The following is a 24,555-nucleotide window of genomic DNA, read 5'->3' on the forward strand; positions in this document are numbered from 1 at the left end:
TTTTAGGAATGCACTATTTAATTAGCAACTCAGTGAAAGATTACACCATAGTAAATTACACTGGTAAAGAGCAGAGGTATGCTAAAGCTTTAGTACCTGGCAGTGTTAATATGAAATTAATTTGAAACTGAGTCAGCTATAATGTTCATATAGAAAAATGTCAGACATCCGAAGAATGTCACTTACCAAATGTAACCAAAAGCGAGATGGTCAGGAAAAGATTGTTGTCTCAAGCAAGCTTCTGAAGCTTAGACAAATTATTTAGCTCCTTAAAATGGGATTCTGACATCCTGAATTTAATGTGTTCTGAAAACAAAGTGTGTGACTCATGAAATAAAGAACACTTAACCGGAAATTTGAAATTATGAAAAATTTAGGCCAAAGAGTTAAAATAAAAACAGCTGTTAAGAATGAAAAATGGCTGTAGGAATTTAGTTACAAGTACTTCACAAAAACATTTTCATCACATTTACATAATGCAGCATTACAATACAAAGCTAGCTGCTCTCCTGACCAAGCAAGTTCTCTTAGCATCTAACAAAAATAATTTAGGTACATTTCTTTCTTTGCATGTAATTGTCATGTATGTTTGCATTTTTTGGTACAAAACATAGAAAAAAGCATTGGCACATTTTGTAGTGATTAAGTCATTTTTTTCCCCCATGTACTAGTTCCAAGTATGCTGCATTCAGATTTTCATTTGAAAAAAAAGTAACTACTGGTTCAGTTAATTTAATCTCTGTTTATACCTCTTAGGAATGCAGCATGGAGTACAGAGAATTTAAAAGAAGAACAAAGATTTTGTTTACTAAATCTCTCATATTTATAATACACAGAAGGGTTGGCTGGTAAAAGAGAAAGGAAAATCTCAAGACTGACTTGATGTAGATCACAGAAAGTTGTGAAAAGAGCTGTATAAAAATATGCACTTGTGCTTTAGAAGCTTTTAGCATACAATTAATAGCTTAAAATAGTATTTACTGCTTCCCCATACGCCTATTTTCTGATATATTTACACATCTTGCAGTCTTTTTTTTTTACATCATTAAAGCAAAATGGCATGATCGTAAATATTGATAGGTTAAAAACATCTGAACCTTGAAACTTTCTCTCCTTGGTAACATGGCACAACATACTCCATGGACTTAAACCCAGAAAATTTAGATTGCTCTAATAAAAAATTTTAAACAGCAAATGTGTATAAATTTTTTTAAAAAACAAGCTTGTCCAAGGGTAGTCAGATTAATGGCTTGTATATAATACTCACTGTAGTGCCTTGTGACTGCCTCTGTAAACCAGAAATAAAGCTCTTGGATTACCCTCAAACAAGATGTCACTTCCTTCCCCTTCATGGATGGCTTTCTGTTAGGATGAATCCTTTTTTGGGGGGAGAGGGCTGTGCAGGCTGCTGCTACCAGTCTAAAGAAGGCCTCACTAGGCCAAGGCTGTATTCTAATTTGAGTGTCACCCCATTAGTCAGAAGACCCACCTAGCCATGGAGGCTCTGAAACGAACTAGTTTATCAGCAGTTTGGTCCCAGTTGTTTTGCTCATTTTATATAGGTTTTTAAAAATTATTAGATATTCTTAGGCATCTTTTAGATTGATGCTCTTGAGGAAAAGAGTCAAGCCAAACAGTGATAAAGACTTTGATGGCAAAGGATGAGCTAAACACTAGCAAAGCTTCGTGGTCCATCCTCCACAGATGGTGGGCACGTGGGCACCAAGTCTGCTGCACGTGCCCTGCTAGTTACAGTGACTCAGCTGCGTGGTTTGATGAGAGCACACAGGTTGCAGCAGGGCAATGGGTTTTGCCATGTGTGTTCTGTCACGCAGTGATTGTTCCAAAGAACATATATTAATATTTTTCTTCACAGAACATAGTTTTCTAAAAATGAAATTTGGGAAGTTGAATGATTCAAGGTCAGATATTAAACATTAGCTCCTTAACCTATACCTGTCATTTTCATTATGAAGGAACGCCTCTTACACTACTGTGATTCACAGTGCCCTTTGCCGATCCAGAGGTCACCTCCTCTGTCCTGGCTTTAACTGTCAGATGGAAGCCTCAGACTTTTGCACTTCAGGTCATCTAATGTCTTCCAGTGTTTGTAGTTATCGGCCAAATGTTGCATCAGCGTTGGCAGGTGTGCAAAGGCTGCAAGGACGTAAAAAAATAAAAAGAAGCCTGTTAGATTCTAGGAGCATTTATAAGGTTGAGGCTCTCTGGGACAAATTTGGGATCAGAATTGGAGGTGAGGTGCCCTAGGTTAGGCCTAAGGTGAATACACAAGTGTGAGAAGGATAAATCACTAAATACTGGTTTCTATAATAGGAACAGGTCCTTTTAACTAAAAATTGCTAACAAAAGACCAGAAAGAGAAATTAAGGAAACAGTCCTATTTATAATCACATCAAAAAGAATAAAATACCTTGGAATAAACCTACCTAAAGAAGCAAAAGACCTATACTCTGAAAACTATAAGACGTTGATGAAAGAAACTGAAGATGACACAGACAGCTGGAAAGGTACCATGTTCCTGGATTGGAAGAATCAATACTGTGAAAATGACTATACTACCCTAAGGCAATCCCTAGCCCTATGAAAATACCAATAACATTTTTCACAGAACTAGAAAAAATATTTTAAAATTTGTATGGAAACACAAAAGACCCCCAATAGCCAAAGCAACCCAGAGAAAGAAAAACAGAGCTGGAGGAATCAGACTCTCTGACTTCAGACTATACTACAAAGCTACAGTCATCAAAACAGTATGGTACTGCAACAAAAACAGACATAGAGATCAATGCAACAGAATGGAAAGCCCAGAAATAAACCCACACACTTATCGTCAATTAATTTACAACAAAGGAAACAAGAATATATGATGGAGAAAAGAGTGTCTACAATAAGTGATGCTGGGAAAACTGACAACTCAGTGTAAAAGAACTCAGTTAGAATGTTCTCTAACACAATACACAAAAATAAACTCAAAATGGATTAAACACCTAAATGTAAAGTCAGATACTATAAAATTCCTAGAGGAAAACATAGGCAGAACACTAGTTGCCACAAGTCACACCAATATCTTCTTGGATCTACCTCCTACCTAGAGTAATGGAAAAAACAGACATAAATGGGACTGAGTTAAACTTAAAAGCTTTTGCGCAGCAAAGGAATCCATAGACAAATCGAAAAGACAACCCGCAGAATGGGAGAAAATATTTGCAAATGAAGTGACTTAACAGGGATCAATCTGAAATATACCAACAGCTCATGCAGCTCTAGATCAAACAACCCACTCAAAAAATGGACTGAAATAGATATTTTTTCAAAGAAGACATACAGATGGCCAAAAAGCTCAACATCACTAAATGAGAAATGCAAATCAAAGCTACAACTAGGTATCACCCTCACACCAGCCATCAAAAAGTCTATGAATAATAAATGCTGAAGAGAGTGAAGAGGAAGGAACCTTCCTACACTGTTGGTGGGAATGTAAATTGGTGCAGCCGCTATGGAGAACAATGTGGAGTTTTAGAAAACTTAAAGTAGAATTACCATGCTGCTAAGTCACTTCAGTCGTGTCCGACTCTGTGCAACCCCATAGACAGCAGCCCACCAGGCTCCCCTGTCCCTGGGATTCTCCAGGCAAGAGTACTGGAGTGGGTTGCCATTTCCTTCTCCAATGCATGAAAGTGAAAAGTTAAAGAGAAGTTGCTCAGTCATGTCCAACTCTTAGCGACCCCATGGACTGCAGCCCACCAGGCTCCTCCATCCATGGGATTTTCCAGGCAAGAGTACTGGAGTGGGGTGCCATTGCCTTATCCGAGAGTTACCATGTGACCCAACAGTCCCACTACTGGGCATATATCCAGACAAAGCCACGATTCAAAAAGATACATGCACCCCAGTGTTCATTGTAGCACACTTTACAATAGCCAAGGCATGAAAGCAACCTAAATGTCCACTGACAGATTAATGAAGAAGATGTAGATATACACAATTGGTGAATTTAACTCAGGTGACCATTATATCTACTACTGTGGGCAAGAATCCCTTAAAAGAAATGGAGTAGCAATCATAGTTAACAAGAGTCCAAAAAAAATGCAGTACTTGGATGCAATCTCAAAAACGACAGAATGATCTCTGTTTGTTTCCAAGGCAAACCATTCAGTATCACAGTAATCCGGTCTACACCCCAACCAGAAATGCTAAAGAAGCAGTTGAACGGTTCTATGAAGACCTAGACCTTTTAGAACTAACACCTAAAAAAGATGTCCTTTTCATTATAGGGGACTGGAATGCAAAAGTAAGAAGTCAAGAAATACTGGAGTAACAGGCAAATTTGGCCTTGGAGTACAGAATGAAGCAGGGTAAAGGCTAATAGAGTTTTGCCAAGAGAACGCTCTGGTCATGGCAAACACCCTCTCCAACAACACAAGAGAAGACGCTACACATGGACATCACCAGATGGTTGATACTGAAATCAGATTGATTACATTCTTTGCAGCCAAAGATGTAGAAGCTCTATACAGTCAGCAAAAACAAGATGGGGAGCTGACTGTGGCTCAGATCATGAACTCCTTATTGCCAAATTCAGACTTAAATTGAAGAAAGTAGGGAAAACCACTAGACCATTTGGGTATGACCTAAATCAAATCCCTTACGAATATACAGTGGAAGTGACAAATACATTTAAGGGATTAGATCTGATAGATAGAGTGCCTGAAGAACTATGGATGGAGGTTAGTGACATTGTACAGGAGGCAGGGATCAAGACCATCCCCAGGAAAAAGAAATGCAAAAAGACAAAATGGCTGTCTGAGGAGGCCTTATAAATAGTGAAAAGAAAAGAAGCGAAAGGCAAAAGAGAAAAGGAAAGATACACCCATCTGAATGGAGAGTTCTGAAGAATAGCAAGGAGAGATAAGAAAGCCTTCCTCAGTGATCAGTGCAAAAAAATAGAGGAAAACAATAGGATGGGAAAGACCAGAGATCTCTTCAAGAAAATTAGAGATACCAAGGGAACATTTCATGCAAAGATGGGCTCAATAAAGGACAGAAATGGTATGGATCGAACAGAAGCAGAAGATATTAAGAAGAGGTGGCAAGAATACACAGAAGAACTATACAAAAAAGATCTTCATGACCAAGATAATCACGATGGTGTGATCACTCACCTAGAGCCAGATATCCTGGAATGTGAAGTCAAGTGGGCCTTAGAAAGCATTGCTACGAACAAAGCTAGTGGAGGTGATGGAATTCCAGTTGAGCTATTTCAAATCCTCAAAGATGATGCTGTGAAAGTACTGCACTCAATATGCCAGCAAATCTGGAAAATTCAGCAGTGGCCACAGGACTGGAAAAGGCCAGTTTTCATTCCAATCCCTAAGAAAGGCAATGCCAAAGAATGCTCAAACTACTGCACAATTGCACTCATCTCACACGCTAGTAAAGTAATTCTCAAAATTCTCCAAGCCAGGCTTCAACAGTATGTGAACTGTGAACTTCCAGATGTTCAAGCGGGATATAGAAAAGGTAGAGGAATCAGAGATCAAATTGCCAACATCTGTTGGATCATCAAAAAAGTAAGAGAGTTCTATAAAAACATCTACTTCTGCTTTATTGACTATGCCAAAGCCTTTGACTGTGGATCAGAACAAACTGTGGAAAATTCTTCAAGAGATGGGAATACCAGACCACCTGACCTGCCTTTTGAGAAATCTGTATGCAGGTCAGGAAGCAACAGTTAGAACTGGACATGGAACAACAGACTGGTTCCAAATAGGAAAAGGAGTACGTCAAGGCTGTATATAGTCACTGTGCTTATTTAACTTATATGCAGAGTACATCATGAGAAACGTTGGGCTGGATGAAGCACAAGCTGGAATCAAGATTGCTGGGAGAAATATCAATAACCTCAGATATGCAGATGACACCACACTTATGGCAGAAAGCAAAGAAGAACTAAAGAGCCTCTTGATGAAAGTGAAAGAGGAGAGTAAAAAAGTTGGTTTAAAACCCCACATTCAGAAAACTAAGATCATGGCATCTGGTCCCATCTCTTTATGGCAAGTAGACGGGGAAACAGTGGAAACAGTGACAGACTTAATTTTTGGGGGCTCCAAAATCACTGCAGATAGTGACTGCAGCCATGAAATTAAAAGATGCTTGCCCCTTTTAATGACCTTTAATGCTCCTTTAATGAAGAAAAGTTAGGACCAACCTAGATAGCTGAGCGCCGAAGAATTGATGCTTTTGAACTGTGGTGTTGGAGAAGACTCTTGAGAGTCCCTTGGACTTCAAGGAGATCCAACCAGTCCATCCTAAAGGAAATCAGTCCTGAATGTTCATTGGAAGGACTGATGCTGAAGCTGAAACTCCAATACTTTGGCTATCTGATGCAAAGAACTGACTCATTGGAAAAGACCCTGATGCTGGGAAAGATTGAAGGTGGTAGGAGAAGAGAACGACAGAGGATGAAATGGTTGGATGGCATCACCAACTCAATGGACATGAGTTTGAGTAGGCTCTGGGAGTTGGTGATGGATGGGGAGGCCTGGCGTGCTGCAGTTCATGGGGTTGCAAAGAGTTGTACAAGACTGAGCGACTGAACTGAATGTCACTCAGCTGTGAAACAATGAAATAATGCCATTTGCAGCAACATGGATGGAGCTAGAGACTATCATACTAAACTAAGTCAGAGAAAGAAAGATCATATATGGAATCTAAAAAAAAAAGGACAAAAATGAACTTATTTATAAAACAAATAAGCTCAGAGACTTTAGAAACAAACTTATGGTTACCAGAGGGGAAATGTGGAGGGAGGGATAAATTAGGAGTTTGAGATTACCATCTAGACACTACTATGTAGAGAATAATCAATAACCTACTATACAGCACAGGGAATCCTACTCAACAGTAGATAATATTCTATAATAACCTATATGGCTAAAGGATCTGAAAAAGAATGGATATATGTATATATGTAACTGAATCACCTAACTGTATACCTGAAAGTAACACATTGTAAATCAACTATAATCCAACATAAAATAAAAATTAAAAAAAATTAAAACAAATCTCAGTGAAAAGCTGTTTATCAGGTGACATTACCAAAAGAATCTGTGATTCAGAGTATGCTTATATTTTGTGTTCTCTAGAAATTTCCTCCAATGTTATAATAAAACTCCTTTAGGCTTTGGAAATATGTCCTTTGAATAGTTAAACACTTGTTTATCCAGTTATCAGACATCCATTGAGTCTTGCATACACATGGTCTGTGCTGAGGATGCAGAAAGTGTCCACGTACCCGCACCATATCTGGCCACAAACAGCTGACATTTTTTTAAAAAGTAACATTTAACACCTTTAGTCCTGGCCTCTGTCATTAAAGGTAATCATTATAAAGCATAACAAGATATTCTGTTTGTGGGTAACAAAACATGAACCATCTTACCATCCCAAGCATCAAACATGTCTGTTATGAAGTAGTCAATAAAGGAGATTTGGGACTTGGGGATGCTACAGGTATTCCGGTCAAACACTGGCATCACTACGGGTAGCCCCTGTCTCTTCTCTTCATCCGTCTGTAAGAGATAATACACACAGGGCTGTAGGGCACATGAGAAGCTGTCACGGTAGCACTGAGTGTGTCAGAACCACCCTGTGAAAAAGGGGTCATAATCCAGTTGTATCGATCAAGAAATAGGCTCAGCATTTCCCAGGGCTTACGTAACTACCCGATGAGCTGCAGTGACTGGATTCAGGTCTTCTGACTCTTAAATGCGTTAGATACTATCTTACAGCTACCCGCCCCCCCCCCCCACCCCCCACCAAAGCACTGATTTCAGGATTCATACCCTCTTTTCTAAGATCTGTTTTCATGATTGCAAGGTCGACAACTTTCAGAGTAATACTACTAAATACTAAGTGGAGTTTACACTGAGGGCGCAGAAGCAACGGTGGGTTTAAAGCTGCAGACGTCTCAGCACGAATCGAAGCACTGGAACCAAGCTGTATCAACAGACACTGTATTATTCACTGTTATATGCTTGCAGTTTAAAAAGAAAGTTTCACTTAAGAATGTCTAAATTAAAGCAGTAAGAATTATTAACCTTACTAAACTTGACCTTTGAAAATACCTTTTTTAAATATTCTGTGTGACAAAATCCGAAGTACATACAAAGCCCTTGTGCTGCACGTCCACGGGTGTGATGGTTGTCTGGAGGAAAAGCAGGCAGGCAGTTGAGCTGAACTAGATTCTCTTTTTCATGGAATAACTACTTTTTACTGAAAAGAATGACTGACAAACTTGTTTGGCTGTCTGTACTGGTCATGCATACAATTCTGACGATATGTGTAAATTGAGTATTTTGCACATTGAAGTTTATAATGCATAAGGTCATAATTCACAGGACTGAAGTTAAAATCCACATTTACTGGTGGTGTACTGAGCCAGAGACCGGCTGACCAGAAACCTCATTTGTAACTCGATTTTTAGGTCACATTGTCGTGTGAGCATTTCCTTTATGGGAAACGGACACCTACACAGGGAAATTGCATTAAAGAACTTACAAATGGTTCTTTCCCATTCCCCATTCACATACTTTGAGAATATCTAGGAGTAGGATTTTAAGTCTTCTCTGTGGGTCCTGGAAAGCCCCATTAATGGTCTCCTACCAGTTTCGGCTCAGCTTGCTCATTTCAGGTCAGTCGAGCAGGCAGCCTTAAAATATCCACTGCTGTTCAAGGAGTGGTTTGGGGTTTTTTTTCCCCTTCTCTTTCTGGCAAGCTCAGAGCTGGCTGTCCTAATTCCCATGGACTCTTTTCCCATCCTTGAAAGCTACAGCTAACTTACTGCATCCTTAGCTGGTTTTTGCTCTGCCAACCCTTCTAGACACTGTTGGCTAGTCTTTACCCTGCCTCGGTAGTACATTCCAGTGAGATCGGCACCCCCCCCCCCCAAATAATTACTTGTAGCTACTTGGGATATGTTTGTCTTTCTGTGCCACATCATAAACATTAGTCCCTAAAGCCTCTTCTTTGAAAGTAGGCCTCTATTTCAAATGGCATCTTGTGGTCTGCTACTTTTTGGGTTATTCTGCAACTCTTTACACTGCCAAAGTTACTATTCTTATATAGAAATTCTGTTTCCTCTTTCCTAATTTTGGTCACAACACTTGGTTCTCTCAGAATGTCCTTTCTCATTTCTAAATTTTGAAATCCTTAAAAAAAAAAACAAAAAACCAGCTCTAACACCTTTTCCACCTTTCTAGATAAAAGCCCTTCTTTTATCTAGAAAAAAAAAAAAAACCCTTTCTGAACTCTTAGGACTTAACATATCCCTCCTTTAGAAGTGTTTTCACTTAGAAAAATACATTGTGTGGACCTATTTATGTCTGTGTCCCCTACTGCACTATGAGCTACCCTCGGGCAGAGATGTGTCCTGTGTCTGTGTTTCCCACAATACAACGTGGAGATAATAATTTGATGAATGAATGGATTTCCCAGTTTTTGTGGAAGTTCAGGATCTAAAAACTTGAGAATGAAAAGAATCCCAAAGGCTCAGTTTCTCTCCTCCCCCCAGAGAGACTTTGAGTAGTGACCAGCCATGCCAGTTAGTCTCTTGAGGGACCAGAATTCTATTCCAGGCAGGGGTGAGCCATTTCTTTCTGAGGAAGAGTCATTTAGTTGTTCACTCATGGCGCTTCCCCAGAGAGGCAGCCCACCTGCGCAAAGTACTCCTCAGAGATCCTCCCAGCCCATTCAATGCACAGGTCCAGGGGGCGGCAGGGGTTGGCTACGTCCGCACACTTAATCATCATGCGCTTGATCAGGGTCTGGTTCTCAGGGAAGTTCTTCCCGGGAGGGCTGCACTCGCAGTTGCTGCCGTCAATCTGGAAAGCAGACGAGGGTTGGTTCAATACAATGGTGAAGCCCACGAGAGTCAACTGGCTAGATACTAGACGGCGGTCACCCAGGCCACCTCAGGCGTGAGACGTGATGAAGGAAGCGTTCCCAAGTTATTCAAGCACTACAAACACACAGAGCTTAAAAGTTCAGTGTTCCTATCACCACCCACCTCATGGTTTTGTTTTCAACCAGTCACTCCCAATTTAACTGTCTACAGTCTTCAGATACTGATAGGCACTTAATGAAGATCAACAGGAATATAGTTCTTTAAAGCATCTAATTCTGAGGTCTCCCAAGAGCCCAAAGAACAGAGAACTAGAAGGGTTTGAATCCTCTAAAACGCCACCATTTATTCCAGTCTCTGCTGTCTGCAGGCTCCTCTCATCGTCGTCTTTGGGCCTACTTCCTTTTGTCACCACTGGCTTTATTTCAGGGCTCTTCTTTCAGGGAGTTCAGAGTTGCTATGGACATTGTCAATCTGTTCTTGTCCCCAGGGAAAACAAGTGGCCAACACTTTCAGCCCTTCCTTACCAACTCCAAGTAAGCAACCATCTTGTATTCAAGACAGAGAGAAAATGCTTTGAGGCCAGAGTATAGGGTATAACGGAAACACACTCCGATGTGTATTATTACATGTGAAGTGCTCACCTCAGCTGCCATTGGCTTGTTAATGCTGTTCACAAATTTGTTCACATGTTCAAAGTGTTTTGTCATCTCTGTTGCTAAAACCATGTCGATAATAGCTTGGCGCAGTGTTCGATAATGGTTCCTGAAATGACCAGAAGACAAAGGGCCTTTGTTCAAATCATGCCCCGTGAATTAGAACTGTTCTGCCATTTCCCCACACTCCCCACAATCCAGCAGGAAGCTAGGGCCACTGAAGACATGAGTGAAGACCACAAAAGAGTTTACCCGCTCATCTTCCTACCAAGCCAGGACTCGGTGACACTACCATCTTCCCAAAGACAGCTGACCCTCATGCGATTTGTGAGTATGAAAAGAGGCATCACCGGTCACGTGGGCACTTCTTTTACAAGGTGATGCCCTTCTGTCTGCCCTTGGCCACATCAGAACAGCAAGGCAGAAGGAAATGACGAGTTCCTTCCCCGTGAGGCTGGCGCAGCAACCTGACGAGCTGTCCCCTGGTATTCGCTGCAGACAGCGATTCTTATTACAGAGAAGTCTAGTCATTTCTTTTGATGACGGCATTGGAAGAGTTTTCCGATTAACGAGCAATTGTCTACATTGCAGTTACATAGAAGTGGTAATGGGAGGAGCAGCAACCCTGCTCAAAGTCACTGCCCAGTTCCTGTCATCTTTTTCTAAGTCCAGGAGTCAGAATGAGGAACTGAATGAAACTGGCTATCGGCAACAGTTCCTCCTCTGAAAGTTTTAAAAACAGTACCTGATACTGACGAAGCCCTCAGCTGAAGGTGGAATAACTGAATATTTTCATATTATAATAACGAGATTTGCTCAGGTTTCTAGAGACCAAGGTGATCGGTTCGGGTTCATGGTGACAAGTGATCACTGAGGCCCGAGCGAGCTCTGCGCTCTGCTTGCGCTGCCCTCTCTCAGGGGGTCTTCTCTTCAGCCTGGCTGGTGCTGTGTTGGAAATATTCAGTCTGACTGCGGGGCTGTGTCAGGCGAGAAGAATGTCTCCTATCTGTTCACATGTGGCCAACTCCCCAGAGGAGGGGGTACAACAGTGAGGGAAAGCCGCCCCACCTTGGACTCCAGGAGCTCTGCTGGGACTGGGGAACATGGTCTCCTCATGAGTTAGGATTTTAAGTGGCCAAAAACTGAGCTGGGGAAAGATGGGGAAGGATACATTTCCTCGAGTTACACCAAAGACAGGATGTCCTTTTGAGAGAGTAGAAATATCTGTTACATTTATTAGTAACAATAATCTGTAGAAATCTTTGCAGCATATTAAGCATTTTCATGAACTCACTGAAGACCAAATGGAGTTTAAAAAGATGAAAACAGTCTAAAAAGTACAGTTAAGATGAGAAGGGCAAGGCTATTATTTTACTGTCTGATACAATGGGAAAACTATTATTATTTCCTCTTCCCCACCAAGAGGAAGCTAAGTACTTGGAGAAATCAGGGAAAACTGAGTTTCCGCCTTACATTTTACAAACCCAATCACAAGAGCCTGAGCACACGAACCTGTCGATATTCTTGAAAATGTTGCATTTGCTGTCCTTGACCGTGAGCTGGAAGGCCAGGGCTGTGTGGTGACTCTCCAAGACAGCGGTGTCATTATAGAGCACGGCGAGCTCACTGCCCGCGTTGCACAGGAAAGAGTTGGTCCTTCCTGGGTGGTCCACGTCATGGACTGTGGCGGCGATCAGGGCGGCCACCTCATCCAGCTGATCCAGGCTTCCCTGGGGCCCGGGGGAGGCAAGGTTGAGTGTTACCCACTGGATAATGGAGACCTACACTCATCCCTGTCTCCCAGGAGGGCGTACGCCAGGGGATCCTTCTCTGACTTCCTAGAAGTTAAGAGGCCACCTAGGATACATCACATCACCTTGCTGTACCGTGGATGATCTGGAGGGAAACAGAAATCTGAGTTGCGGTTACAATGGATACCTGAATTCTTCCTCCAGAGTCCATTTACTCTAGTTGTTCTGCAGGAAAGTGACAAACAGGAATGCGTGCAACGTGGCCTGGTGCCATGACTCTTTTCCAGACGCGGACGGAGAAGAAAGTGGCCTAGGATCACAAGTGTTACCTTACTTGCCTACTTCTGAAAAGATTCTGAGGGTGTGGCAGTAAATGGCACAGATACAACAACAGATAAAACTCTCCACACAAAGATAAATGGAGTAGAGCCAAGTAACAGGATCAAGGGGAGGAAGAATTTTCCCAGGAAAACTGACGCTAAGGGGGCTCTCACATAAAGAAACACAATTCGGCTCTGGGCCAGCAGGTGGCAAAGGCAAATAGAGGGACCCCTCTTCTTAATGTACTCATTATATAATTAAAGAACACAACCCAGAGCATCAGGAGACACAAAGGTTTTCTCAGCTCACAGCTTGAAGAAGAAGTTATCCAATGGCCTGCTGTTGTAGAAGACATTGTACTTCATGAATTCTTTCCTTCCGCCACCATTTATTGGAGGCTTGCTGGGCGCCAGCTGTCTTGCAGGCTGTAGGAGTTACGGTGGTGGATTACTCTGGCATGGTGTCTGTGCTAACGCAGCTGGCCACTTACTGGGGAAGGCATAAGTAACTTACTGGAAGGTGGGCTAAGGAGGTACGTGCAGGTGCTCTGTGAGTGTAGCCATGAGGCCTGATCTCGTTTAGGGCAGTGCTGTCCATTCAGCTTTCTGTGGTGATGGAGAAGTCTGCACGTGGGCTCTCTAATACTGTAACCCCTCATCCCTCATGACTCCTGGACACTTGAAATGTGCCAGTGCACCCAGGGAATGGAATGTCTCATTTCATTTTAATTAAATGTGACTACTGGCTGCTCTGGATGATGCAGATGCAGAGGGTGGGCAAGAATGGGCTCTCTGAGGGAGCGATTTTTATGCTGGAAGCTGAAGGATAAGCAGGAGTCAGCCAGGCAAAAAATGGCAAGGGAGAGAAATCCAGGCAGAAAGCTCAGTCTATATGATGCTTCTGATGCGAAACAAAGTGATTTATTAAGAGGGAACTTAAAGAGCATCATTGGGACTGAAGGGTAATGAGCCAAAGGAAAAGTGGTTCCCAAGATGAGGCTCAGGGTAGGGGGTGGGATGGGCATAATTTTTGGTTTTCCCGAGTTGCTTTCCTAGGCTATTGGAGGAAAACCCTGCAAACTGCTTCTTAGATTTGAACAGGTAAGAAACAGTGATTCTGAAGCTCAGCCCTGAAAACTTTTCTGAAAACTGTCCCTTCCAGAAGGAAGACATTTCCATTTTCAGACTGACCTCCTGGAGCTGGGGGACAGTCCTGGCTTGGCCTTGGTCCACATGAACCACCTTCTCAAGCGGGCACAGCAGTCAAGGCCATTCTTCTTGGTTCTTCCCAGAGACTGATGCTGTGATGCCCAGGGCGAGCAAACACGCCTAGCCCCCTTTTGATGCTGGTTAAGGAGAGGCCATGGTAACCCACAGGGACAGTCAGGGGCCCGGGCTGCCCCTGCTTGGCCTCCATGCTCACTGATTCTCCCTGTGCAGTGAGGCCCGTGAGGCCCAAACTTTGGGCCTCCAGCCCGTGCTCTTGGAGTGTGTCCTATCTTGCTTGGAGTACGGGGCCGGTTTATTTTCACATTCTTCAGTGACATAGACTCAAGCGACTAGAGTAGACAACAAATAGCATTGAGGAGACACGCCCTTCCAGCGCTATCAGGGCCGCGCCCTGAGTTTTGGTGGGCACTGTCTATTAGGGCAATGTCTGCTAAGAAATGAAAGGGAGGCAGGGAAAGAAGTTCAGGCTGCTCACTAGCAGATGGGAGGAGCAAGGCTCTTCCCACGGCAGGGACAACTGTCTGTGGAAGAAACTCCTCCCCACAAACCCACGGGAGGAGGAATGCAGACATTTCTGCAGGGTTGCCTTCCTTCAGCCAGCAGGGGCAGAATGGACTCCGTCCTTGATTAGCCTCTGCAACAGCTCCTTTACTAGGATAAACAGTTACACGCAGACATCACAAAAGGATGCTGGCTCTCCCGACCTCTCCACTAAGAGTGGGTCCTGGGAACAGGTAAGAGTGGGGAGGGGCAGGGTCTGTAAGGCGCTGAAGGAAAACGCCGGCTCTGCACACGTTCTGGCTGAGGACACGGAGCTGTCAGTGACGTTCAGAGCTTCAGCCTTCTAAAGTAGTTAGGGGTGACGGATGACATGGGGATTTGGTAAGAACATTTTTCTGACTCTCTTGAGCGGTGGAAGCAGGTCTGGTGGAAGAGGCCTCAGGATGCGCTTCCCAGTGGACTAACCAGTGATCTTGGCTTGCTACTAATGCTTTGAGCTCAGGAGTCCCTTCCAGCCCAACTCTCCAGGGTTCCTTGCCGCTCTAAATTATCTGATTCTTTGGCCTCTTAGAAAATGTCTTTTGGATTACAAGCATATTGTATCTAGTCTTAGACTTATTTGTATTGCTATTTGAGAATTTAATTAGACTCCAAATGCTCTAGCAGAACAAATAATTTAAAGGAAATTTCTTATTTTAAGGGGGGGAGAGTAAAGGAGATAATAAAGTGACTAAGCATTCCCTAATTGATCAGGCATTTAATCTATATTTTTTCTAGAGTGATTCTGTTTAAGAGGACTTCATCCTGAGCTCAAGACTGAGTGCCTACAGGTCAGTTTGGCCTCAGCGTTAATGCCCAAGCTCCTGTCCTCATTTGACCGTGTGCAAACTCTGCTGTGTCATCTCTCATGTGGTGGAAAATGGAGGGATGTGAAACTGGAGAGGAATCTCGAAGTGTTTTAGCTCTTCACAGAAAGAGAAGCCTGCGTGTCGTGACCGCAGAAGCCCGTGAGTGCCACACTTAGGGAAAGCTTGTGCACCTCAACGGAAAGCCCGTGCGGCCAAAAACGGTGCCCTAGCAACAGGCTGTTATCACCTGTGATGCCACCTTTTTTAAAAGAGATAAAAATCATACAAAAGCATCATCCTTGAACCACCCTATTTGCTTTCTTGCTGATGAAAATAAACGCCAGGGTCAGTCTTTGGCAACACTGAGAAGGCAACACCGCCCCCTCCCCGTGTTGGTGCCTTTTCTGCCCCTCTTGCCTGTCCAACTACCACTATCCTCCTCGAGCACCTAGGGTCTAAGACTAAGTAGGAGAACGACTGCCTGGGAAGCATCTGCAGGTTGATGTCAGCCTGTCTCTATAGCGCTTGCCCCAGGGGTATGTACTTTCTAAGCTTCACTTCTAATTGTAGCAGCAAAGAATTACAAGCTGCACTGAAAGTGATGAGAGTTGGGAAAGAGGGGAGCTGGGGCTCTCTTGCAGCCACACGTGGGGTATACACAGAGCTGCCCTGTAAACCAGCGCCTTACACGATAGTGTGACTTCTCAGACTAAGGGACTTGGAACTCTTCCCGAAGTACAGAAATCATTAGCATACAGATGTACACAATTCACACCTATACAGAACACATACGTACGTATATAAATCAGAAGGATGCTGAACGGCTCATGGCTATCTGGACTATAACATACCAATGACAAAACTCTGATCTTCAAATTTAATCTCTAGACCTAGTAACCGTTTGCTATAATAATTAAGTTCTGTCCTCTAAGCTGGTATCATGAAGGGCTCCTAGTGAACATTTGGAGAATGGGTTTATGGATCAGCCAGACATGTAAAGGAGTCCCCACAGTGGCATAAATTATTATTTTAGGCATTTGGGGGAAGGGAGGACTAGGAGAAAAGGCCGTGTCTTTACAACACTGAAAGGATCAGTCACTTTGGTAGTTCAAAAATTCTGTCAAATGGGGTCCAAAATAGCTGTTTACTTAATATATTTATGAAGGCCGAGTTCTTAGTGAGTTCTCCAAAAGCTGTGCAGGTAACTAGATTGCGCTATCAAAATTCTACCTTCACTCTCTCCTTGCCGAGGAAGAAGGCTGTGGCGTGCAGGACGTCAGCGGCATGCGTGGAGTTGTGGTAAGCGTTGGAAGAGTGGTAGTTGGCTTCAATCACCTGGAGCCAGGCCCGAAGAGTAGTTTCAGAACAGTGTAGAAATTCACATACTCCAAACCGGGAGAAAACTTTCAAGCCCAGGTAAACCAATGGCCTGAAAAACAGGAACGTACACTCCGATTCATTGTATTAACTGCTCCAGAAACTGCTTTCTTTGAAGATACTGGGCAATGGGTTCACCTCCCTCTGATGCTTACTCCATAAGCACAGGGGCATAAAAATCGTCCTCTCCAAATTAGAAGGTGATAGAGCCTCTCCTCCTCACCCGTCACTTCTTTAAAACTAGGTGCCCCATGGTGGCTAATCCAAATGACTTCTAGACTGTCTCTAAGTCATCTGCCCTTCAGTGGCTCTACAACCAAGAAAGGCCTCTTACAGTCCCTCTCTCTGCTTCCACATAGGCTCCACACTTCTGTGTTCCCTGAGGAAGTTACTGAGCCTGGGGATAAGAGGTATGGCTTGTGTGGGCTCAGCAGAGTCATGTCAGAGAGTCAGTTACTTATTTACAGGTGAGTATCATTCATATCCAACACCCCTGGAAGAAATGAACTTCTGTAATAGGAGAGGACTTTCTGAGTTATCGGGTCTTTCTCCTGCCTGTAGGGTGAATCCAAGGAAAAGGCTACAGTGCTCTCAAACCCATGCTGTAAGCTGGAACTTTAACAAGTTCGGGGCTGAGAATGCTTAGAACTCTTGGCTCCTGGCAGAAAGGATGCCCTGGCTAGATCTGAAGAAGACACGCAGTATTTCTTCATCCTGGGTCGTCACCGGGCTGATCCCAGATCTTACCCGCTGATACTCCCTGCTCCATAGGGAGCTCACTCCAAGGACCATGCCCTCTCTGCATGATTGAAACTCCTCCAGCATGGCAAGAAAAGCAGAGCCTGGGTGGTCACCTGTGGCAAGGACTCACATCTCCCTGACAGTTTCCAGATGTGAAAGTCTAGAGTGTGTCCATCAACCCGCCCCTGCCGGCAGCCAGAGAAGCCACGTACCTTTTGTGCGTCACAGCTTCCAGTTCAAAGATGTTGAACTCCCAGCTCTCCTCATTATCAAGTAACTGGGCGACGGAAGGGGGGACGTCACTGATGGTTACTGGCATCGCAAGGTGACTATGACTCTCGTGCATGTCTGAGCAAACAGACGGGGCAAGAAGGGTGGTGACTGGGGACTCGTGGGTGCTGCCGAGCACCAGCCATCTTCATGGGTGCGGCTAGAAAGAAAGTCTTGAACTTCCAGGGGCAGGAAGACTTTCACCTCAGGGTTCTCTTATACTTCTGAACTTCAAGATCCCCCAATAGAAAAAGAATTCAGCTTAACTGAATTAACTGTTTAAACATAGACAGATTTGTGATTCTTAGTCCGATAGTGCACAGAGAAGTAATTTATATTAGGAGACCTGGTTTCAAATGTAGACCATAGAGATGTGTAAACTCCAATGAGACCAACAGGAAGTATCACGAACACCCTCCCCAAACAATAATCACAACACCAAGGGAGACAGAAGGCCAGAGACAGGTTACCAGTTACAGGTGGAGAGAGGGCAACTTACTCTTAGTGAACACGTACTCGTTTCCTGACAACCTTCTCAAGCCATCCTGGAATAAAGACAGATGCTGTGAGAAGCATGCTTTCTGTGCCATTATCATTATTCTCTCAGTTCTTTAATTAGCCAAAGGGATTTGAATCCTGAATAACTCAGTCAATCTGCAACTCCAGATTGAGGCTCAAAATTGGATCAGAACAACAGCTACAAAACAGGGGATACTCTCCTTTTCGTGGCCATTAGCTGCAGGAGATGGAGAACTGAGAATTAAGTGGCTATGCCTGCATTCAGTTCTCTCACCTGAGCTGTGAGCTGACTCTGTTCTCATGCCGTCTTTCTTTTGGGATATTTTGAAGCCACATTGATTGAAATCACAGAAGTAATCTTGTTTTGGGTGCATGTTAATTTGAAAGGAGCCCAGTCATCCTCATGAAAGTGAAAGTGAAAGTCGCTCAGTCGTGTCCAACTCTTTGTGACCCCAAGGACTACACAGTCCGTGGAATTCTCCAGGCCAGAATACTGGAGTGGGTAGCCGTTCCCTTCTCCAGGGGATCTTCCCAACCCGTGGATCAAACCCAGGTCTCCCACATTGCAGGCGGATTCTTTACCAGCTGAGCCACAAGGGAAGCCCAAGAATACTGGAGTGCATAGCCTATCCCCTCTCCAGGGGATCTTCCCAACCCAGGAAGCACAGGTGGATTCTTTACCAGCTGAGCTATCAGGGAAGCGCTAGGGACTGTTACTTGGTGTTCTCAGACTTATATCCTGGGGAGCCAAATCCATGGGCCACATTTGGGGTATGATTTAATGTAAAGCCTTTAGAGTGCTTAGTCGCTCAGTTGTATCAACTCTTTGTGACCCTGTAGACTGTAGCCCGCCAGGCTCCTCTGTCCATGGGATTCTCCAGACAAGAATACTGGAATAGGTTGTCATACCCTCCTCCAGGGGATCTTCCTGACCCAGGGATCAAACCCACATCTCCTATACTGCTGAGTGGAGTCTTTACTACTGAGCCACTGCGGAAGCCCCAAAGCTTTTAAAGGTTGGGTTAATTTTTCACTAACATCTAAATAACTTTTTTCCAGTTATAGTTTCTATCTTATAACATGAGCTTTGCTGTTAGCCTTCAAAGGAAGTTTCTGGACTTGAGGTCTTGGGAAGGGCAGCACAGGGAAGTGGACGGAATGCCTGTGTCCCACCGTTTAACAGGCTCTTGAACTTTAGTCCCCAGATGTTCTTCATTGTCAGTTCCTATCCTCTACCTTCTACCCGAGTACCTAATTATTTACATCTTTGCTTAAAAGTCATTTATAATTGCTTGTCATCCTGAGAAAGTACGTGCTAAGGTTTAAAGTGTTAAATGAAGGGCTCTCCTGAAGTCACACGTAGAATCTTCAGGCCAAGAGCTTAAACTTTCAGAACCAGATAAACAGATGAGGCGTGACGGCCGTAACTCTCCCGCCTCTAGGGTGGGCATCGCAAGGGGCTCCTCTGTCGTCGTTTTCATGTTTCCCTTCTGCTTCTAATTTGCCTTTGTCTCTTCTCTTTCCTAATGCTTCATAAGAATAGGCAGAAGCTTGCACTGGTTCCTCACTGCCTGAGCTGGAGAGGAAGCCCATGGTCTGGCAGCGGGGAAAGGACGGCAGGTAACTTGTTCTGGGAACCCCAATCTTCCCGCAGCAGCTCTGCAGTGGCCAGCCTCCCCACAGGCCCTTGCCAGTCTTCCTTTGTTTTTTCAATGGAAGTATTGTTGACCCTTGATGGTGTGATAATCTCAGGTGTGTGGCAAAGTGGTTACACGTATATGTGTGTGTGTGTGTGTGTGTGTATTCTTTTTCAGTTTCTTTTATAGATTATTATAAGATTTTGACTATAGTTCCCTGTGCTGTTCAGTAGGTTCTTGTTGCTTGTCTGTTTTATATATAGTAGTTTCTATCTGCTAATCCTAATCTCCTAATTTATCTCCTCTACCACCCCTTTCCCCTTTGGTGACCATAAATTTGTTTTCTATTTCTGTGAGTCTATTTCTATTTCATAAATAAGTTCATTTGTATCATTATTTTAAATTTCACATATAAGGGATACCATATGATATTTGTCTTTCTCTGTCTGACTTACTTCACTTAGCTTGATAATCTGTAGGTCCATCCATGTTGCTGCAAATGGTATTATTTCATTCTTTTTTACTGGCTGAATAATATTCTGGTGTGGTGCGTGTATCCTTTAGAAATAGAGTCTACACTGCATTGGGATGGGTGACCAAGGCCAACCCAGGGCCTTGAAAGGAACAGGAGGTTACTCAAATCACGGGGGCGTCAGGGACCTTTGCTAAAAACAAGGACAATGGACCAGAAAACCAGTCAACATTCCGCATCTGGTGGCAGGGCTGGACAGAAAACTTGAAAGTAAAACTCTCTGGTGCCTCAGTCTTTGTTCTCCCAAAGAATTCTTCCAGCTTCGGTCTCCAATAAGAAGCACAAATGAATAATTTGAACTTTCTTATTTTTCTTCACTTGCTGATAGATGATGATTACAGACAGACAGATCACAGCAACACCAACAGGCCAGGACAAGGTCCTTAGAAATACTTCTAGTGGTCGGACGGTGCCACTGGGGTGCTGGCCAGAGCAGCCCCTGCCCTCCTCCCTGTGCCACAGTGGCTCCCACTCTGTCTTTACTAAGTATAAAGGGAACGCTATGTAAAGCTTCTATTTAAAGAAAGGATTCTACAGGTAAGATTTTGGAAACTACTGCTGCCATCTAAGTACCAACCCTTTCATGATATAAAGAGCCTGAGGTCCAAGGAAGCCAAGGTCGCAATGGATAACCGCACCAGGTCAAGGGGAAGAAGTCAACAAGGGCCCCATTGTGATAGCTAGCCTTCAATCAACTGTCCACTTACTCCTTACAGTAACACGAATTCTGAAGGACAAATTATTCATTTGTGTTCCTGCCACTGCTTCTAGTTAGCTCATACAGCAGGTATTTCTACACCTGCCAGTAATAGTTTATCTGTTACATGTACTCGGGAGGACATTTGATGTCATCTGCCCTGCATTTCCGGTTCCTTCTCATCACTCACAGTCATCAGCCCTCCCACGAGATCACTGGTGTGGGGATCTTCATCTTTGGTACCCAGCTGAGGGGAGTACAGTTCCGTAGTTCGTAAAATTTCTAAAACTCTGTCCAAGGCTTCTGCCACTGTGACAGGACTGTTTTCTTGGGCTGCATTGATTATATTTATAACCTAAGGAAGGGAAGAGAGAGAAAGAATAAATTTGAGGACATTAGGGTTCTGCTTCCCAAAAGTCACTCATGAGCCCAGAATCTAAAAGAAATTAGACGATAACACATCTTATTGTTCAAAATGCCCCGTGTCTTCACGGCAGCACCTCGTTGTACTAAGGCAAGCTTCTCTCGCCACCCTCTCTGGTGTTTCTCTTACTTCGGCAGCTATGTCTTCTCAGGCTCCTCTGCTGATCTGTCTCCTCCAGCTCTCTGCCACAGGCTGCAGCCCCTCAGAGATTAATGCTGGACCTTCCTCTCTCTCTACAATTCTCTCAGAGACAAGCTCTTTCCTTTCCACGACTCCAGACACATACGACCCGCATGCCAAGGACTCTCAAAATTACACCCCAGCCCTGAACTCCATTTTGACCTTCAGATTTATATATTCAGTTCCCTGCCTGACCTATCTACTGGATTATCCTATTTACATGTCAAAAACTAAAGTCATGACCTTGCTCCCCTCTTCCCAAAGCAAGCAAGTAAACATAAAAAAAAAATAAAAAGACAAGAGCTGCACTCCTTTGGTTTCTACACTGCTGTGAAAAAAAAAACACTTCTATTAATCTTGTGCTCAAACCAAAAACCTGGGAGGCCCTGGTTGACATATCACTTTCCCTCAATTCTCACCCTACCTGACGGTATAATTCATCATCAAGAGAAACCAAAGTTACTCCCAAATATTTCTTGATCTACTCATTTCTCTCCACCTCGACTGCTGTAATCCTAGTACAGCTGACACCAATCCTTGCTTAGAATTCTGGAACAGGTCCGTAAGTGGCTTCTTCTCCTTCACTCTTGTCATCTCCAGTCCATTCTCTGCATGGCAGCTGGGTGTTCTTTTCAATAAACATACCAGGTCATGTCGCTTCCCTCCTTTAAACTCTTCCGTGGTTTCTGCTGCACATAAACTAAAACATACATTTCCTATGGCTCAGCTGGTCAGAATGCACTGAGCCCTGCACATCTCTGTACCGTGACTCCCCTCTGCTCGCCAAGATCCAGTCACGCTACTTTCTTTCCAGTCCTCAGTTGCTCCGTTCCCTCCTCCTCCCACCTCGGTGCTCATCCCCTGCTGTGCCTGCTAGAATCCTCTTCTCCTAACATTTTTGCATCCTTCAGGTCTTACTGCAAATGTTACTTCTTCTACAGAGACACTCCTTGACCACCCCTTTCACCCAACCAAAACAGGGCCCTAACCTAATTCTCCCTCATAGACACCTGCTGTTTTCCTTTATGACAGCGATTGCCATTTATAACTACGTTTTTATGATGCGTTTATTTGTGTTTCCTTTACTATAAACTTCATGATATTGGCAGTATGCCATTCATCACTTTATCTCCAGAATACAGCGAGGGCTCAGTGGCCCTGGCTGCAGAGCAGAGGCCGCAGCTGACACTCACCTTCGTGATGGGAGCCTCAATGGTCATGGAGTGGATCCGCGCCATGGATGGGTAGCGACGGTTCTGCAGACTTGGTGCTGGAGAGAAATCAAGAAAGCTGAATCTGTTGCTGGTGGCTCAGCTGGGTTTCAGTGCAGCAAAGGAACCCTTCATGGACCCGGGGCCTGATTCTTGCAGGACTACTGTCCTCCATTGCACCCCACAAAGCAATGAATTCACCCATCTCTTAATCTTAAACTGCTGAGAGCTCAGCCACTACTTGCCATGGACTGGAAAGGCTGCTCGGGCCTAGAACTTTGATGACAGGAAGGTTGTATGAGTCTCAGGCCCACAGGGGTATTTCAGAGAGGGTTGATAGGATCCAGAAACCTCATCCCAAGAGCCTGACAATGCCCCAGGACTCATTTTCCCTAAGTCACTAAAGCCCAACTTGGGCAGGTCCATCACTTTCAGCCTTCAGCCACAGATCATGTAGCCAAATAACGGCAGTGTAGGAGGGAAGGTGTGATCCGTGACTAGGGTGAGGGTAGGCTGGAGAATGAGCTCCCCCTCATTCTGAGTCTTCAGGGTCTTAACACCAAGAACCTTTGTTGGGTCTAGCTCTCATCTATAAAAACTGAGCTAGTCCAGCTGAAATTCCTTTCATCCATTATCCTCTCCATAAAATGGATATCCTTTCCATCTGTCTACACCCTCAGCCCGCTGGGGAAAATGTCCGTCCGTTTCTGTCATTTCATTTTTGGTCCCAATCTCTTGCATGCTGTGTGCTTTAGCCATCTTCCTTTATGAATTATGCATCTTATTTCTTTGGTCCGTGTTAGTTCGTTCAGCCACCTCCCTCATGCTCAGCTTTCCCACTGTGACCTGAAGGATAGCCGCTGAGAGGGACTCAGCTATCGAGGCTGAGCTGCTCCAGCGGTTATGTGTCCTAACACACATTAGGACATAAAGGAACCAGCCTAGCGTCGTTTCATAGGGAAGACAAAGACTATAAAAAGTAAAAAGGAGTAAAAAGGCCTAAAATTTTCTACCTACAGGAAAAAAAGCCAGTTTAGTCATAATCCTACTCTTTGGGATTTAGTTTATATGCTGACGAATTCTTGAATATTTTCCTATGTCATTTGCTACACTTTAAAGTCAAGGAAATATAAACTTCTTACCATCACTGCCTCGAGATGATATTGATTTCACATCAATGGACTCTTTCCTCCTGTTCTTGTATCTGAATGAGTGAGACTCTAAGGATTTCAGATTAGTAATGGAGAGTGATTAGTTTACAGCTTATTCACAGCAAAGTCTACACATATTTTTTTCCCTCATTCTCCAAAGAAAACAAGGTTACTTTTTAAGCACTGTAAAAATATTTTTTAAGAAATATCAAACCACTATGTCTTTAAATCCTCAGCACACACAGTATTATCAGTAATATTAATTGTAAAAAGATGCCCTTTTCTTGCGGTACCATATGACACTGTAGTGCAGCTTATTATTAAGAGTTATTTAGTTCCATTAATAAATATCTTCTTGAAAATGGACATTAAAACTTGGGGAGAATTTTGAGGAGTTCTTTTTGACCTGAAGGACAAAGGATTGGAAAGGCTTCTGTGGGGATATTTGAGGAAATAAACTGCTAGTCAAATCCATAGAGAGTTGAATTTATTTGAGAAATCAATTTGGACCAATCTTAGGTCCCTCTGAAAAGTCAGACCTCTAGATGGTTTTCTAAGTTCTCCTGAGAATATGCTTTCATCAAATGA

General features: G+C 43.6%; 1 protein-coding gene and 1 long non-coding RNA gene across 5 annotated transcripts in view; one reads left to right on the plus strand and one right to left on the minus strand.

The window, feature by feature from the left end:
- Positions 1-404: 404 nt before the first annotated feature.
- Positions 405-24,555, minus strand: part of PDE8B (phosphodiesterase 8B) — a 258,802-nt gene continuing 234,651 nt past the window's right edge. For all 4 annotated transcript variants that reach the window (XM_025296373.3, XM_025296371.3, XM_025296370.3 and 1 more), the window contains exons 12-22: positions 23,959-24,036; positions 22,799-22,875; positions 21,192-21,356; positions 18,116-18,161; positions 17,559-17,694; positions 16,459-16,657; positions 12,091-12,308; positions 10,567-10,687; positions 9,735-9,902; positions 7,463-7,592; positions 405-2,157 (exon numbers count right to left, since the gene is read on the minus strand). In XM_025296373.3, coding sequence (XP_025152158.2) covers positions 2,048-2,157; positions 7,463-7,592; positions 9,735-9,902; positions 10,567-10,687; positions 12,091-12,308; positions 16,459-16,657; positions 17,559-17,694; positions 18,116-18,161; positions 21,192-21,356; positions 22,799-22,875; positions 23,959-24,036 — 1,448 coding nt within the window. In that variant the 3' untranslated portion in view covers positions 405-2,047. The remainder of the gene's footprint in view (positions 2,158-7,462; positions 7,593-9,734; positions 9,903-10,566; positions 10,688-12,090; positions 12,309-16,458; positions 16,658-17,558; positions 17,695-18,115; positions 18,162-21,191; positions 21,357-22,798; positions 22,876-23,958; positions 24,037-24,555) is intronic.
- Positions 14,269-15,598, plus strand: LOC123328247. Its single transcript, XR_006543065.2, has 2 exons — positions 14,269-14,613; positions 15,158-15,598. It is a non-coding gene; the product is annotated as an uncharacterized LOC123328247 (long non-coding RNA).

Source organism: Bubalus bubalis, chromosome 11, assembly GCF_019923935.1.
Source record: "Bubalus bubalis isolate 160015118507 breed Murrah chromosome 11, NDDB_SH_1, whole genome shotgun sequence".
In the NCBI taxonomy this organism is placed as follows: domain Eukaryota; kingdom Metazoa; phylum Chordata; class Mammalia; order Artiodactyla; family Bovidae; genus Bubalus; species Bubalus bubalis.